This window comes from Tachyglossus aculeatus, chromosome 21 (genome assembly GCF_015852505.1).
Source record: "Tachyglossus aculeatus isolate mTacAcu1 chromosome 21, mTacAcu1.pri, whole genome shotgun sequence".
NCBI lineage: Eukaryota > Metazoa > Chordata > Mammalia > Monotremata > Tachyglossidae > Tachyglossus > Tachyglossus aculeatus.
This window is the reverse complement of record NC_052086.1, coordinates 15806645-15824501: the sequence shown is the minus strand read 5'-3', so window position 1 is coordinate 15824501 and position 17857 is coordinate 15806645. Positions and strand designations below refer to the sequence as shown.

Below are 17857 nucleotides of genomic sequence, written 5' to 3'. Positions count from 1 at the left end.
CTCTCTCCTGAGGTGCTGGGAGCTGATTGTCTCTCGGGCACTGCTCTCAGGAGTGGATTTAAAGATAAGCTACATTCAGATCCTGAAGATGGCCTTTCGTGGGCTATGTCGACCCTCTGTGGATAGGTTTCTGCTTTGTTGTGTAGGGGAATGAAGGCAAGAAGAAAGATGTTGGGGAAATCCTCACTAATGGACTGTTTCCTCCACCTTGGTCCCCAGATCAGCCTCTACTTCAGTTCCCACCTCAGCCTCCACTTCTCTCCCACCTGAGACTCCTCTTCAGCTCCCACTGAGCTTCTTCTTCAGTTCCCACCTACGCTTCTTCTTCAGTTCCCATCTTCAGCTTTCACCTCAGCCTTCACTTCAGCCTCCACTTCAGGTTCTACCTCAGCTTCTTCTTCATCCCCCACCTCAGTCTCCACTTCAGCTTCCGCCAGAGTCTCTGTTTCGGCTTCCACCTCAGCCTTCCCTTCAGCCTTCACTTGAGCCTTCACTTCAGCCCTCCAACCCAGCCTCCACTTCATTTCCCACCTGAGCCTCTCCTTCAGCTCCCACTTGAACCTCTTCAGCTTCCCCCTCAGCCTTCACTTCAGGCTCTTCTTCAGCTTCCCCCTCAGCCTTCACTTCAACCTCTTCTTCAGCTTCCCCCTCAGCCTTCACTTCAGGCTCTTCTTCAGCTTCCCCCTCAGCCTTCACTTCAGCTTCTTCTTCAGCTTCCACCTCAGCCTCCACATTAGCTTTCACTTCAGTCCCCATCTCAACCCTCACCCCAGCCTCCACTTCAACTCCCGCCTGAGCCTCCACTTCAGTTTCTACCTCAGCCTTCACTTCAGCCTCCCACCTCATCCCCCACCTCAGCTTCCACTTCAACCCTCACCTCAGCCCCGACATTAGCCTCCACCTCAGCTCCCATGTCAGAGCTCCCCTCCTCACCTCCCCTTAGCCTCCACCTCAACCCCAACCTGCCCTTAACCAGGTGGCTGGAATCCCAACCCTGCCAAAAACGCTGCCCTGTGAGGCCTAGTCCTGGAGTGATGTGCTTTAGTGACTTGAGGAGCAAAGCAGGTCAACACCCTGCAGGCATTTATCCTTAAATGCGGCCAAAAAGCAAAGGACAGGGTGACAGGAAAGCTGGAGCGGCTGGTTTGGGCCTGCTGAGTGTAACCCAGTCATGGCTCTCAAGGGACAATAAACTATCATGACGTTTGCTATTTCCTAAGCTCCCATTTTCCCCTGGGAAAATCTCTCAGAAAGCCGCTTCATCAAATGATTCCTCCTAACCATCTTGTCTAAACTCTTGCCCATTCCTAGGAGATTTATTTGAGGGCAGCTCTTCTCCCACTTAGCTCTCCTCCAGGGCCCAGGAAAGTCGAGGGAAACTACTTTACCTCAGGCTTCTGTTCCTCGTCTCTTAGGAAGATCTGTTTCTTTTTGGCGATGGTGGTGGTCCTGTAGAAATCCACCAGCTCATTCAAAGAGTTGAACTTCTCCTCCCAAAGGTAGTATTTCCCAATCCTCTCTCGGAGCACTTTGAAATGTTGCACTTGATCTCCATAGCTGAGAAGAGAACAAAAATTTCTTACTGAGTGTCAGAGGGCCCAGCGAAAGGGGAGCTGAGGAGAGACAGGCAGAGGTTAGAAAATGATGTAATCAATCAACCAAAAAATAGTATTTATTGAGCGCTTCTTAAGGGCAGAGGGCAGAATTAGCAGACATGTTCCTGGCCCATATTGAGTGCCTCCTCCCTCCTGCCTCCCCAGTAGTAACAACTGTGGTATTTAAGTGCTTACTGGTGCCAAGCCCTGTACTAAGCCCTGGGATAGATACAGGACAACCAAGTCCCACTTGAGGCTTACAGTTTAAGTATGAGGGAAAACAGATATTGAATTCCCATTTTGCAGATGAGGCAACTGAGGCACAGAGAAGTAAAATGACTCACCTGATGTTATGCAGCAGACAAGTGGTGGAGCAGGGATTAGAACCCAGGTCCTCTGACCCTCAGGCTTGTATTCTATTCACTAGGCCATGTTTCTTCCCCAGAGAACCATCACCAAACTTCCCTCTACCCTCCACCGTCAACTTTCCACCAATTATCCCCTCCCACCCCACAGTACTTGTGTATAGATGTACATATCTATAATTCTAGATATTTACATTAATACCTGTTTAGTTGTTTTGGTGTGTATATATCTATAATTCTATTCATTTATATTGATGCTATTGATACCTGTTTGTTTTGGTGTCCCGTTGGCAGCAGGGATTGTCTCTATTGCTGAACTGTACTTTCCAAGCCCTTAGTGCAGTGCTCTGCACACAGTAAGCACTCAATAAATACAATTGAATGAATGAATGAATGAATGCTCAGGAAGATTATTATTATTACCTCTGTTCTGTTCCCTGGGGGTGCCGCTCCCTCTCACTTGCAGCAAACACCATCCTTGTTGGCCACTTTGGGAAATCCTAAAGCTTTGAATCCCAGATCCTCGGTTTCCCACTACCCTTCTGAATGGAAGATGTGTCGGCCTAATGGTGGGTGGACCACGGAAAAGAATCAATCGATCAGCGGTACTTATTGGACACTTACTGTGTGTAGAGCACTGTACTAAGCATTTGGGAGAGTACAGTATAACAGAGTTAATAGATACATTCTCTGCCCTGGCTCAATGGGAAACAGGACATCTAATTTCTCTCTCAGGGGGCTCCCTTCAGGGCTAGGAATGTTGAGTCCTCTGGATTGTAAGCTCGCCGTGGGCAGGGAACATGTCTAGGAACTCTGTATTGTACTCTGCCAAGCACTTTGTACACTGCTCTGCACACTGTAAATGCCCAATAAATACCGCTGATCAATTGATTCTTTTCCGTGGTCCACTCACCATTAGGCCAACACATCTTCCATTCAGAAGGGTAGTGGGAAACCGAGGATCTGGGATTCAAAGCTTTAGGATTTCCTAAAGTGGCCAACAAGGATGGTGTTTGCTGCAGTGAGAGGGAGCGGCACCCCCAGGGACAGAACGGAGGTAAATAATAATAATAACAATAATAACAATAATAATTGTGGTATCTGTTCAGCACTTACTATGTCCCAAGCACTAGTCTAAGTGCTGGAGGAGATACAAGCTAATTGGGTTGGACACAGTCCCTGTCCCACATAGGGCTCACAGTCTTAATCCCCATTTTTACAGATGAGGGAACTGTGGTTAAGAGAAATGAAGTGACTTTCCCAAGGTCTCACAGCAGACAAGTGGTGGGACTGGGATGAGAACTTCTAACTCCCAGGCCCAAGCTCTCTGCTCCAGGCCATGTTGCTTCTTTAATAAGTGTGAGTGCTAAGAAGCCTTCCCTAGCTCCTCCACCTAACTTCCCCTTCCTAGTTGACGGCACTTATTTCCAACTGTCCCTGAGGCCCTTGTAATCTTGGCAGTATCATTGACCCCTCCCTCACTTTCAACGCCGCATATTCAGTGTGTCACCAAAAACAGTCAGTTTTTCCTCAGTATTTCCAGGATGCGCTCCCTCCTTACCATCCAAACTGCTTCTGTGCCAGTCTAAGCATGTGTCATATCTTGACCACTGCATCAGCCTCGTTGTTGATTTCATAGTTTCCAGTCTCACCTCTCTCCGGTCCATACTACACTTTGTTCCCTAAATCACTTTTCTAAAATGTCGTTCTGCACATATCTCCCCACTCCTCAAAAATCCCCAGTGGTTGCCCGTTCGTCTCTGCATCAAGTTGAAACTCCTGACCATTGGCTTAAAGGTAATCATTTCTCTTCCCTGCTACCTTACCTTGATAATCTCCAACTACAACCCAGTCTGCACGCTTTGCCTCTCTAATCCCAACCTACTCACTGTATCTCACCATATCTCTCTCCATCGACCCCTTGCTTACATCCTTTGCCTGGCTTGGCTACTGGGATCAAATGCAACATTTCCAAGTGCTCTGAGAGAAGATTGGGAAATACTACCTTTGGGAGGAGAAGTTCAACTCCTTGAATGAGCTGGTGGATTCCCACCATCGCCAAAAAGAAACAGATCTTCCTAAGAGATGAGGAACAGAAGCCTGAAGGTAAACTATATATCCTCTTTGTGGTCTTCCCCTGAGCAGAACATTATTTTAGTGTTTAACTCCTCTGCTGTAATGTGAGCCCTATGTGGGCAGAGTATACCTTCTAACTCTATTATAAACTCCCAGGCAGGCAGTACAGTGCTCTACATGTAGTAGACACCCAATAAGTAGTATTGATTGATTGACTGAAGGGACTCAGGACAGTTCAGAAACTTTCAGAATATGCTTCTGGGTTTGTCCAGATTGATTCTTGAGACAACCGGATTATGGGCATTAGCTAACACAGGACAGGTGGTATTTTGTATTTCCCATCCTCCACTGCCATTGCTTCTGAGAGTTTTCTCCCAGAAATGAGAATATTTGGAAGCTTTTGAGCACTCCAGAAAGGAGAAGAGAGAGAGTGAGAGAGCGAGGAAGCGAGAGAGCATGCTTTGAGGAGCATTTTAATCTCCAACTAGATTCTACTCATGCCTGCTCTTTCAGGAGTGTATTTATCAGGAGTAACACTGCTCCACAGATCAGTGAATCTTGTCCTTGAATTTATACCCTTTATCCACCCCACCCTCAGCCCTACAGCACTTATATCCATATCTGGAATTTCTTTTAATATCTATCTCCCCCTCTAGACTGTAAGCTCCTTTTGGGCAGGGACCACATCTACCAAATTTGTTATATTGTACTCTCCCAAGTGCCAACTACAGCACTGTGCACACAGTAAGCACTCAGTAAATTTAATTGATTGATTATTTTAATCAATGAATAGTATTTATTGAGCATCTACTTTGGGCAGAGCACACTGTACTAAGTGCTTGGAAGAGAGCAGTAGAATTATACGTCATGATGGTTGCCCTTGAAAAGTTCACAATCTAGAGGTCTACAGTGTCCACGCTACATCTGAGCATTAGTTTTCTTGCCTTTGAGTCACTAGTTGCTTTGTGTTATTCTGGCAAAGTAGGAGGAAAATAGGTGAACGTATGCATTTATTCAATTGTATTCATTGAGGGCTTACTGTGTGCAGAGCACTGTACTAAGTCCTTGGGAGAATGCAATATAACAGTAAACATGGATAGTCCCTGAATGTACCTACCAATGACGGGGGGAGTTTTTACAACAAAGCACTAGGGGAGTGATAGGTTGCCAAGGCGCAAGGGCACTCTTCTACATGTTTTGGTTTGTTGTCTGTCTCCCCCTTCTAGACTGTGAGCCCGTTGTTGGGTAGGGACCGTCTCTATATGTTGTCAACTTGTACTTCCCAAGGGCTTAGTCCAGTGCTCTGCACACAGTAAGCACTCAATAAATACGATTGAATGAATGAATGAATGAATTGGGTTGGTTTGGGGGCTATTTCAGATGCTCGAGGCCTGGCTCAGCAGCCAACCCAGGGCCATTGCCTTCAAAGCTTTCCATCCCCTTGCCCCCTTTTATTTCACCTCCCTTCTCTCCTTCTACATCTCAGCCTGCACACTCCACTCCTCTGCTGCCAACTATGCCTCGCTCTCGCCTGTCCTGCCGTCGAACCCCGGCTCAAATCTGTCTCTGTATTCTAGACTGTGAGCCCACTGTTGGGTAGGGACTGTTTCTATATGTTGACAACTTGTACTTTCCAAGCGCTTAGTACAGTGCTCTGCACACAGTAAGTGCTCAATAAACACGATTGATTGATTGATTGATTCACCCTACTCTTGTGTGGGGCAGACTTGACCAAGCTTTCAGACTTACTCAGTCTTCTCAGCCTCCTCAAGGTTGTCCAAACATCTCCTCTAGAGGCTGGCATTTCCCTGCGTGGCTCGCCAGGCATCTTATCCCTTGGCAGGTTGTGATCTCAGAGGTCTGCTCCGTGGCCCTGACCGGCGATTGCTTTTTGGTGGTGGTGTGAGTATGCACCTGAGCTGTCTCCCTAAAGCCAGGATTTCCTCTAGGCCTTTGGCCCTCGGGTTTTGGAGGGAATGGCCTTCTGTGAAGAATCTCTGGGGAGAGGCCCAGGGGGCCCTCTGAGAAGTGTGCCGAACCACACTCTCAAACAGCATCCGAAGTGCGTGAGTGAGGAGAATGCGTTAGGATTGGCAGGCTGGACTACGTAGGTAATGCCCAACAGGAGCAGGGCCACGAAACCCAGTTTGACTCCTCCCCGCACATCAGCCGTCAACCACAGATCGTGCCCAGGTGTGAGGTCGCTAATCTCCCCTGGTTCTTGAATACACTGTAGCTCCCCTCAGCTACTGGCAGCAACACCGTTGAGCCGGAGGGATTCATCCAAAGAATTCTTTCTAAGGCCCTGTGATGTAGATCAGTGGCAATGTGGAGGAAGGAAAATCATTAGAGGAGGCAACAGATGACCTCTTCCAGTGAAGCAGCAAGGTCTAGTGGGTAGAGCACGGTCCTGAGAGTCAGAAGGGCCTGGATTCCATTTTTCTGCTGTGTGACCTTAGGCAGGTCACTTTCCTTCTCTTTGCCTCAGTTACTTCCTCTGTAAAATGGGGATTAAGATTGTGAACCCCCTTGTGAATTAGCTCAAATGGCAGAGCGCTCGCTTAGCGTGTGAGAGGTAGCGGGATCGATGCCCGCATTCTCCAAAGTTTTCTTCTAGACTGTGAGCCCACTGTTGGGTAGGGACCTTCTCTATATGTTGCCAACTTGGACTTCCCAAGCGCTTAGTACAGTGCTCTGCACACAGTAAGCACTCAATAAATACGATTGATTGAATGAATGAACAGGGGTTGGGGCCAACTTGATTAACCTGTCTCTAACCCAGCATTTAGTACAGTGCCTGGTACATTGTAAGTGATTAACAAATACCACAATTAACAGTCAATTAGCCATAATGCTTGTCTTCTTAACTAAGGTGCTCATGGGAGTCACGGATGGGACCTGGTCCAATAAGCTCCTTGTGGGCAGGGAAGGTTTCTACTGACTCTGCGGTACTGTACTCTCCCATGCACTTAGTACAGTGCTCTGCACACAGTAAGCACTCAGTAAATGCCACTGATTGATAGAGCCCAGGAAAGGCAGTTGGAAGGCTTGGCAACCATGCCTTATATGATGATGATGGTATTTGTTAATCGCTTACTATTTGCCAAGCACTGTTCAAAGTGCTGGGATAGATTCAAGGTAATCAGATTGTTCCATGTGAGGCTCACAGTCTTAATCCCCATTTTACTAATGAGGTAACTGAGGCACAGAGGAGTTAAATGACTTACCCAAAATCACACATCTGATAAGTGGCAGAGCTGGGATTGGAATCCACGACCTCTGACACCCAAGACCGGGGTCTTTCCACTAAGCCACTCTGCTTTTATCTAGCTCTATGCATCCCCAGACCATCAACTGTCAGTCAGTGGTATGTATTGAGCGCTTACTATGAGCAGAGCACTGTACTAAGGGCCTAAATAGCCTTCAGACATCATGAGACCACCAGGGGCATTCTGTGGGACAGAGCCCACACTCCCATTTCTCAATGTCCAGTTCCCTTCTCTGTCACAACCTTCTCCTCCAGTTGCTCTATGTATCAGAAAGAGACCAACCACATTCTCAACCAATTAGTCAAAAGTAATTATCAGGCATCTATTAGGTGCACACTAGAGTTAGAAGACAACAGTCAATCGATGACATTTACTGAGCACTTACTGTGTGCAGAGCACTGTACTAAGTGCTTGGGAAAGTACAATACAATGGAGTCCCTAGTGACGTTCCCTGCCCACAAAGACCTTACAGTCTATAGTGCATTCATTCATTCATGCAATCATATTTACTGAGCGCTTACTGTGTGCAGAGCACTGTACTAAGCGCTTGGGAAGTACAAGTTGGCAACATATAGAGACGGTCCCTACCCAACAGCGGGCTCACAGTCTAGAACGGGGAGACAAACAACAAAACAAGACGAGTAAACAGGTGTCAATACCATCAGAATAAATAGAATTATAGCTATATACATCTATAGCTATATAGTGCATCTGCCTTCAAGGAACTTAGACTCAATCACAAAAGAGGAGGATGGAAAGAAAAGGGATATTCCAATTTGTTTGGGCTTAAGTAATAATAATAATAAAGATGGTATTTGTTAAGCCCTTACAATGTGTCAAGCACTGTTTTAAGCGCTGGAGTAGTTACAAACTAATCAGGTTGGACACAGTCCCTGTCCCACCTAGGGCTCACAGTCTTAATCCCCATTTTACAGTTGAAGTAACTGAGGCACAGAGAAACTTAGCGATTTGCCCAAGGTCACACAGCAAACAAGTGGAGAAGCCAGAAGTAGAACCCAGATCCTTCCGACTCCCAAGCCCTTGCTCTGTTCGCCAGACCATGCTGCTTCCCAAATTACAGAGTATGTGAGATTCATACACGCAGAAGCAGAGATTCCCTTGAAAACCAAATTCTTCTAGGCACCTAGCCAAGCTTCCTCTTCATCCTGGGCACGTGGGACAGGGCTTATTGTCACAGTAAACACTCCTCTACAGTTCTAGGGGACCAGTTCATCCTCTGTGAGCCCATCAGACTGTGTGTCGTGGCAACTTGGCGTCAAGCTCCCCGACACGCTGAAGGCCTGCAAGTTTGTCCAATTTGTTTGTGCCCTGGCAGCCGCTCTGGAAGCCACATCTGGCTTTTTGAGCAGTCCCAGAGTCAGCGTCACCCCTGGACCATATTTAACATCAAATGGCAAGGCAAACTGCGATCCAAGAAGGGCCTTCGTTTACTAGCTTCAGAGCTACCCTCATCTCAACTGAGCTTCACTGGGCGGAACACGGGAGAGACAGACGGATGTCCGAGGAGTCGCCGGGTGACTCTAGGTGACCCAAAGCAAGGGGGGCAATGGGCACGCTTGAAGGACGCGGTAAAAGTGCAGCCTCAGATGAGGCGGCATCAAAGCTGACTGCCAGGAGACAACTGGGGCAGGCAGGGCAGGCTGGCATGCAGCAATCCAGAAAGGAGTGGCTCCCACAGGGCCCTTTGGGAGCAGCAGCTTTGAGAGGATCGTGAGTCCGAGGCAAAAAGGAAAATCACGTCAGGCTTTGCAAACTGCGAACACGTCAGCACCCGGGAGGCAGTTTGGGTGGCTGCCCCTTGCAGACGGGACCGTCAGTTCTCCACCAGCAGTTTCAGCCGTGTTCCCTCCCAGAGGTCAGTCACACTACTGGTCAAGTCACCTGTGGAAGCACAGAACTTACATGTGGTATAATGGGAAGGGCACAGGCTTAGGAATCAGAAGTTCATCGGTTCTAATCCCGGCTCTGCCACATGTCTGCTACGTGACCCTGGGCAAATCACTTCACTTCTCTGGGCCTCAGTTCCCTCATCTGTCAAATGGGGATTGAGACAGTGAGCCCCACGTGGGACAGAGACTGTATCCAACCTGATTCGCTTGTACCCACCCCAGTGGTTAGTACAGTGTCTGGCACATAGTAAGCGCTTAACAAACACCATAATTAGGGTAATAATTGTTATTACATGTACATATCTGTAATTTGTGTGCACACCTGTAATTTATTTATATTATTTATTTATATTAATGTCTGTCTCCCTCTCTGGATTGTAAACTCGTTGTGGGCAGGGAATGTGCCTGTTTATTGTTATATTGTATTATTATTATTAATAAGAATAATTATGGTATTTGTTAAGCGTTTATTATGTGCCAGGCATTGTACTAAGTCCTGGGGTAGATAATAATAATAATAATGGTATCTGTTAAGTGCTTAACTGTGTGCCAGGCACTGTACTAAGCACTGGGATGGATGCAAGCAAATCCGGTTACGCACAGTCCCTGTCCCACATGGGGCTCACAGTCTCAATCCCCATTTTACAGATGAAGTAACTGAGGCTCAGAGAAGTGAAGTCACTTGCCCAAGGTCACACAGCAGGCAGTAATAATAATAATAATAATGGCATTTATTAAGTGCTTACTACGTGCAAAGCACGGTTCTAAGTGCTGGGGAGGTTACAAGGTGATCAGGTTGTCCCGTGGGGGCTCACAGTCTTAATCCCCAGATAACTGAGGCACAAAGAAGTGAAGTGACTTGTCCAAAGTCACACAGCTGACAACTGGCAGAGCCGGGATTAGAACCCATGACCTCTGACTTCCAAGCCCGAGCTCTTTCCAATGAGCCAAACAGACAAGTGGTGGAGCTGGTAGTAGAACCTATGACCTTCTGATTCCCAGGCCCGGGGTCTATCCAGTACAGCCCACAGCAAATCAGGTTGGATACAGTCCCCGTCCCACGTGGGGCTCACAAGCCTCAATCCCCATTTTACAGATGAGGGAACTGAGGCACAGAGAAGTGAAGTGACTTGCCCAAGCTTGCACAGAAGACAAGTGGCAGAACTGGGATTAGAACCCATGACCTTCTGGCTCCCAGACTCATGCTGTATCCACTTCGCCACACTGTTTGTACTCTCCCAAGTGTCTAGTACAGTGCTCTGCCCACATTAAGTGCTCAATAAATATAATTGACTGAGAGGACAATTCTTTTACACCAGCCATGCTTAGGTGGAGAAGAGGCCTGGCTCTCCTCCCTGCAGGGTGGGAACAGATGAGAGCTTGGCAGGTGGGATGGCTAAGAGTGGCTGTAGGGGAAGTTTAGAACCAGATGGAATAAAATCAAAGGGAGAAGCAGGGATTATGCTACGGCCTGATTCTCTAAAGCTCATAATGGTAATTCGTCTTTCTAGAGCTCAGGCTCATCAACTAGAGAAGCAGCGTGGCTCAATGGAAAGAGCCCAGGCTTGGGAGCCAGAGGTCACGGGTTCAAATCCCTGCTCTGCCAATTGTCAGCTCTGTGACCTTGGGCAAGTCACTTCACTTCTCTGTGCCTCAGTGACCACATCTGTAAAATGGGGATGAAGACTGCGAGCCCCACGTGGGACACCCTGATCACCTCGTATCCTCCCCTGCGCTTAGAACAGTGCTTTGCACATAGTAAGCGCTTAACAAATGCCATAATCATCATCATTATTATTATTATTATCGACTAGCAAGGGGAGATGGGTCACCGGCCGTTCAGCAGGGGGGCAAGGGCCACAGCTTCACCCCTCAGAGGCTGGAGCCAGCCAAGGCGAGTCCTAGCGAGCCACGTTGAGTCGTATCGAGCCAGCAGCAACGGCAGCCCCGCCTGCTATTCACAGCAAGTTGGCACATAAAATTTGGGTGCCTAGGCCCCCCCCCTTCCTAAAATGGGGGAGCTGGAGTGAGCCAAAGTGGCAGTGCCCGTTAAGGCCCCAGGGCATCTCAGCTACCTGCAGCCCCTCCTACGTGATTCCAGGCCAGCGGCCTGGATTTGCCTTCCAAACGATCAATCAATCATTGGTATTTATTGAACACTTACTGTGCACGGTGCCCCGTACTAAGCACTTGAGAGAGTACAACAGAGTTGGTAGATGTATTCCCTGCCCAAAATGAGCATTAAGTCTAGAAGGGGAGACACACGTTAATAAAAACAAATAATTTATAGATATGTACATAGGTGTAATGGGGCTGAGGGTGGGGTGAATACCACATTCCCTTCAAAGGCAACAGTAATCCCAGGATCGCTCTGTACAGCCCCATTCTAGGTTTACCCTCCTGGGGGATCTCTGGCCCAGAATCAGTCAGTCATCATCATCATCATCAATCGTATTTATTGAGCGCTTACTGTGTGCAGAGCACGGTACTAAGCGCTTGGGAAGTACAAGTTGGCAACATATAGAGACGGTCCCTACCCAACAGTGGGCTCACAGTCTAAAAGGGGGGGATTGTATAAATACATCAATTGCATTTATTGAGCGCTTACAGTGTGCAGAGCACTGTACTAAGCACTTGGGAGAGTACAATATAACAGACACATTTCCTGCCCACAACGAGCTTACGGCCTGGGGGGGGGGACAGAAATTAATAGAAATGAATAAATTATTTATTTATTATCTCTTAGACTGTGAGCCCACTGTTGGGTAGGGACTGTCTCTATATGTTGCCAATTTGTACTTCCCAAGCGCTTAGTACAGTGCTCTGCACATAGTAAGCACTCAATAAATACGATTGATGATGATGATGATGATGATAAATTAAATCCACCCTCTGCCCCCATCCCAGACTTGATCCCTCTGTAAAATGAGGGGTTGAGACTGTGAGTCCCATGTGAGACAGGGACTGTGTCCAACCTGATTATCTTAATCTACCCCAGTGCTTAGAACAGTGCTTGGGACATAGTAAGCATTTAACAGATACCATAATTATTATTATCATTATTATTACTAGCTGCCTCCTTGGCTTCCAGCAAGGGGGAAAAGATACAGCTGGTCATAACTTCTGCCCCTGGCAGTGGATAGAGCATGGGCCTTGGAATCAGAAGGTTGTAGGTTCAAATTCTGACTGCCACTTGTCTGCTGTGTGACCTTGGGCAAGTCACTACACTTCTCCGTGTGTTACCTTGTCTGTAAAATGGAGATTGAATCTGTGAGCCGCACGTGGGACAGGGACCGTGTCCAACATGATTTGCTTGTATCCACCCCAGTGCTTAGTACAGTGGCTGGCACACGGTAAGCGCTTAACAAATACCACAGTTATTATTATTCTCCCTTCCTGTACCACCTTCAGCAGAGGGGCTGGGTGGCCCAGGCACTGCCACAGTGCTTCACTGCCACACTGCCATGCTCACTGCATTGCTGGGTGAACCGACTAGGCTTGAACTCTCACTGGGCTCACCGATTTGGGGGTGGACCCCAGCTTCCTTCATTCATTCAATCGTATTTATTGAGCGCTTACTGTGTGCAGAGCACTGTACCAAGCGCTTGGGAAGTCCAAGTTGGCAACATATAGAGACGGTCCCTACCCAACAGTGGGCTCACAGTCTAGAACGGGGTGACAGAGAACAAAGAAAACCATATTAACAAAATAAAATGATTAGAATAAATACGTACAAATAAAATAAATAGAGTAATAAATTCATTCATTCATTCAATCGTATTTATTGAGCGCTTACTGCATGCAGGGCACTGTACTAAGCGCTTCCTTGGTACCTGTTGGGAAGCAAGTGGGACCCTCAAATGCAGACCAGGACAGTGACCACCCCAAGTGCACCCCAAGCTCCATTGCATCACCAAGCCCAAGCTAAAAACATCCCGCCTGCCTGTCAGGTGGAGCAATTGTCCTTCCAGCCGAAGACAATGAGACTTATTAAACCCTGGAACATGTCATAGAGCCCAGAAAACATTATTATTAAGTGAGTAACACATTTTTTCCACTGAGACCAGCCCCGGAGCGCAAGATGTGGGTTACTTGGGTATTGTTCCCAAGTTGAAGAAAAGGGCGTGGACTTGAAAACTCATGTCGTGTCTGGCCCGGCTTCTTCCCCTCTCCGAACAGCTTTCGACGTCTTTCGCCCCAGAAGGACCGTGTGGAGCCGGGAGATTTTTCCGAGGGATCCCAAAGCAGGACATAGACCGATGGGAGGATCTGAGGAGACCGGGGAAGATGATCCTAAGGAGGCGGCGGAAAATTCCTAAGGACATTGCGTTGGCATCCTGCTGTTCTCCAGCTGGAAGCAGTTGTTGGAAAGAACTAGGGAGGGCCAGAAGAGGACTGTGGGAAGATGGTCAGCTGAGAATATCCCACCCAATTTTCACCCTCTCTCCTGGTGCGGGGTGGGGGCTCCAGGCTGTCTAAGGAAGCTGTGCTTCTGGAGGGGCAGGGGCGAAGGATCCTGGTGGCTGTGGAACAGCTGATCTCGCAAGGGGAAGGCAGAGGGTGTGTCCCTGGAGGAAGGTGACTACTGAAAGAAGAGGGGAAATGCTGAATGCAGCAAAAAGAATGGCTGAACTTTCTGCTTTGGGGTGTTGACAGGTGTGGCCTCAGTGGTTTTCCACATCCAGTCTGCTTTTCTGGCTGGCTGCAGACCATCTGAAAGGAAGACGAGGAACCAGGGACAGAAGAGCAGCCTGTGGTTCAGACCAATTAATGGTCTCTGGGAGTCTTGGGGAAGATGTTCAGTGAGTAGGATTATCCCCAAGAATCCAAGGGTTTGGAGGGATCTGTGGGAAGGGACCGTATCTACCATTCTTTCATTCAATCGTATTTATTGAGCGCTTACTGTGTGCAGAGCACTGTACTAAGTGCTTGGGAGAGTACAATATAACTTGTACTTCCCAAACACTCAGTACAGTGCTCTGAACACAGTAAGCCTTCAACAAAAACGATTAATCGATCGATTGATGTGACTTTGGGGCATTTGTTATTTGCCCCACCCTCAGTCCCACAGCACTTATGTACATGTCTATAAATTATTAAACATACATTATTTACATTAATGTCTGTCTCCCCCTCTAGACTATAAGGTAGTTTGGAGAAGGTAGCTAGAGAAGCAGCATGGCTCAGTGGAAAGAGCACAGGCTTTGGAGTCAGAGGTCATGGGTTCAATTCCGGCTCCACCAATTGTCAGCTGTTTGACTTTGGGCAAGTCACTTCACTTCTCTGGGCCTCAGTTCCCTCATCTGTAAAATGGGGATTAAGACTGTGAGCCCCTTGTGGGGCAATCTGATCACCTCGTAACCTCCCCAGTGCTTAAAATAGTGCTTTGCACATAGTAAGTGCTTAATAAATGCCGTCATTATTATTATTATTTGGGGGTGGTATCAGCTTTCCTGGACACGTGACTGGACCATCTACTGTACTAAGCACTTGGGAGAGTGCCATACAATAATATACAGACACATTCCCTGCCCACAATGAGCTTACAGTCTAGAGGGATGGATGGGATAAAATGTATTAGCCCAGTCAGGCAGACAGCCCCTCTTTTCTTTTGGGGGCCAGGAGTATACAATCCATGAAATCAGTGCTCTTTATCACTCACCTGGTTTACACCATTACTCATCATAGGTCGGTTGGCAAGTTGCTCTTTGCAAACTAAGCCCTCTGCTTGTTGAGAAACAACAGTGTTTGGGTATTTGTACGAGTTCGCTCATTCACTGATGTTTCCATCTTACTCATGACCTGCTGTAGGTGGAAGAGGTTTTTTGGTGTAGTTTTTTTTTTTTTAATTTGGTATTTGTTAAGGCGTTACTATGTGTCAAGCACTGTTCTAAGCACGGGGTAGATACAAGTTAATCAGGTCTGTCACAGTCCCTGTCCCACATAGGGTTCACAGTCAAAGAAGGAGGGAGAATAGCATGGCCCAGTGGAAAGAGGCTGGGCCTGGAAATCAGAAAACCTGATTTCTAATCCTGGCTCCATCACTTGTCTGCTGTGTGATCTTGGGCAAGTCTCTTAACTTCTCGGTGCCTTGGTTACCTCATCTATAAAATGGGAATTAAGACAGTAAGCCCCTTGTGGGACAGAGACCATGTCCACCTGATTATCTTATATCTACCCAGGGCTTACTATAGTGCCTGGCAGGTAATAAGCACTTAATAAATACCATTGAAAAACAAAACAAAAGAAAAACCAGTTATTGACTCCCCACTTAGCTGAGGAAACTGAGGCATTGAGAAGTGAAGCGGCTTGTCCAAGGTCACTCAGAAGACAAGTGGCAGAGCTGGGATTAGTACCCAGGTCCTCTGACACTCAGGCCCGTGTTCGACTATCTCTTGAATGAAGGAAGAGAGGGCAAAATCCATCAGGGGAATTTATTGAGCGCTTGCTATGTGTAGAACATTGTACTAAATGCTTGGGAGGGTACAATACAACAGAATTAGCAGACCCATTCCTTGCCTAGTCTAGAGGGTAGAGGCCAGTAACTTCCCCTGTTGTGGAGACTGGAGCTAAAATTTCAGTCAATCAATCAATTAATCAGTGGTATCTGCTGAGCACTTACTATGTGCAGAGCACTGTACTAAACTCGTGGGGGAGTACGATGCAGCAGAATTGGCATACTCATTCCCTGTCCATAATAATAATCATAATAATAATAATAATAATGGCATTTATTAAGCACTTACTACGTGCAAAGCACTGTTCTAAGCACTGGGGAGGTTACAAGGTGATCAGGTTGTCCCACGGGAGGCTCACAGCTTTTTAATCCCCATTTTACAGATGCAGTAACTGAGGCCCAGAGAAGTTAAGTGACTTGCCCAAAGTCACACAGCTGACAGTTGGCAGAGCTGGGATTTGAACCCATGACCTCTGACTCCAAAGCCCGGGCTCTTTCCACTGAGCCACGCTTCTTCTCCATAACGAGCGTCCAGTCTAGGGGAGACTGGAAACCTTTTCCTGATTTTCATTCATTCATTCATTCAATTGTATTTATTGAGTGCTTACTGTGTGCAGAGCACTGGACTAAGCACTTGGGAAGTACAAGTTGGCAGTATATAGAAACGGTCCCTACCCAACAACAGGCTCACAGTCTAGAAGGGGGAGACAGACAACAAAACAAAACATGTAGACAGGTGTGCTGCTACCGGCCTTTTTACAGGATAGTTGCTCCTCCAGCCCTCTGACCACCCCCCCACAACCTGTTTCATAACTGTTTACACTCGCTCTGTGAACATGTGAGCTATTGCTTGGGGGTGGGGCCTGAACAGGAGAGAAATCATGGGATCGTCACCCTCAGCATGGCATTTTGGGATTGGTGGGAGGAGGCAAAAGCTGAGGAATGCTCTACTGGGTGAAGAGCTGGCCTGCTTCCATTGTGACCTCACCCCTCAACCGATTCCGGGGGATTAAACCTCAGTCCTCAGAGCCGTGGCCCTGAAGGCTAATGGGAAGAGGCCTGTTGAACCCAGATGGGAACAAAGCCATAAACAAAGGCTTGGTAAGAAGCTTGAGTTCCCCAAGTTTCAGTGACACTGGCATTTTTAAAGCCGCCATAATTAGCCAGCCAGCCTCAACCACCCAGCTGCAAGAGACCATCAATCAGTGGTACTTATTGAGCACTTACCGCTTGCAGAGTTCTGTACTAAGCACTTGGAAGAGTAGATAGACCTGTTCCCCCTCCTGTCATGAAAATAATCCCGAGGAAGATCTTTGACTTCCTTCCATTTATTATCCCTGAAAAGCTAAGGGGGTGTATGTACACGATATTAGAGAGACCCAATAAACTCTTCTTATCCCTTCTATTTCTGCCTCCAGCTCTCTTTTCCTGACTAAATCATTTCCCATCTCTTTTCCCCTCACATTGTTTCTCATTTCTAGCCATTTCTCTCTCACCGTCCCCCCTCATTGGATGTATTCTCTTATTTATGCACTGCCTTCCTTCCAGGATAGGAGCTCACTGAGGGCGAGCCAGGTGTCCTCACTGAGAATCCTCAGCCTCTGTGGGCAAATAATGAAGCTGTCCATACCGTACTTATGGGACTGCCTGTAGAGTAATATATACACACACGCATTGAGACCCTGGGGATTTATTTGACTGGAAAACATCCCAGGGATTAAGGGTTAGTGTTTTACGTGCCACTGCTTGTCTGTTGTCTTGAAAATGCACACAGTTTGCCAAGTGAAATAAACCCTGCCTGATGCCGTTAATGATGTCAAAATGATGGCACACTAAATTCATGAAAGGAGCGACCCAACCCACAGGCTTTCATACTTCTCGTTTGGTCAGGAATTGAAGGAAGGAAGGCAGCCCGTGGGCCAGATGGGAATGCCTTAGAACTCCCCTCTGGACGATTGAATGGATGATTGGTAAGCGCTTTGTGGGCAGGGAACATGCCTACCAGCTCTGTAGTATTGTACTCTCTCAAGAGCTTAGTACAGTGCTCTGAACACAGTAAGTGCTCAATACACACTATTGATGATAATGATGATGAAGTACTCTAAGCTCGAGGCAGAGAAGGCCCAACACCCTTCCCTTCTGCCATAGCAAAATAAGGAGTGTTTCCTGGCCCCTTCCCCCTGTG

At 47.4% G+C, this 17857-nt stretch overlaps 1 protein-coding gene across 3 annotated transcripts in view; it reads right to left on the bottom strand.

Moving 5' to 3' along the window:
• LOC119942617 (GRB2 related adaptor protein) overlaps window positions 1-17857 on the bottom strand; it is a 115062-nt gene that overhangs the window by 21094 nt on the left and 76111 nt on the right. For 2 of the 3 annotated variants that reach the window (XM_038763486.1, XM_038763487.1), the window contains exon 4: window positions 1389-1557. In XM_038763486.1, coding sequence (XP_038619414.1) covers window positions 1389-1557 — 169 coding nt within the window. Of the gene's footprint in view, window positions 1-1383; window positions 1558-17857 lie in introns of all 3 variants that reach the window. The other variant, XM_038763489.1, reaches the window with a different exon arrangement.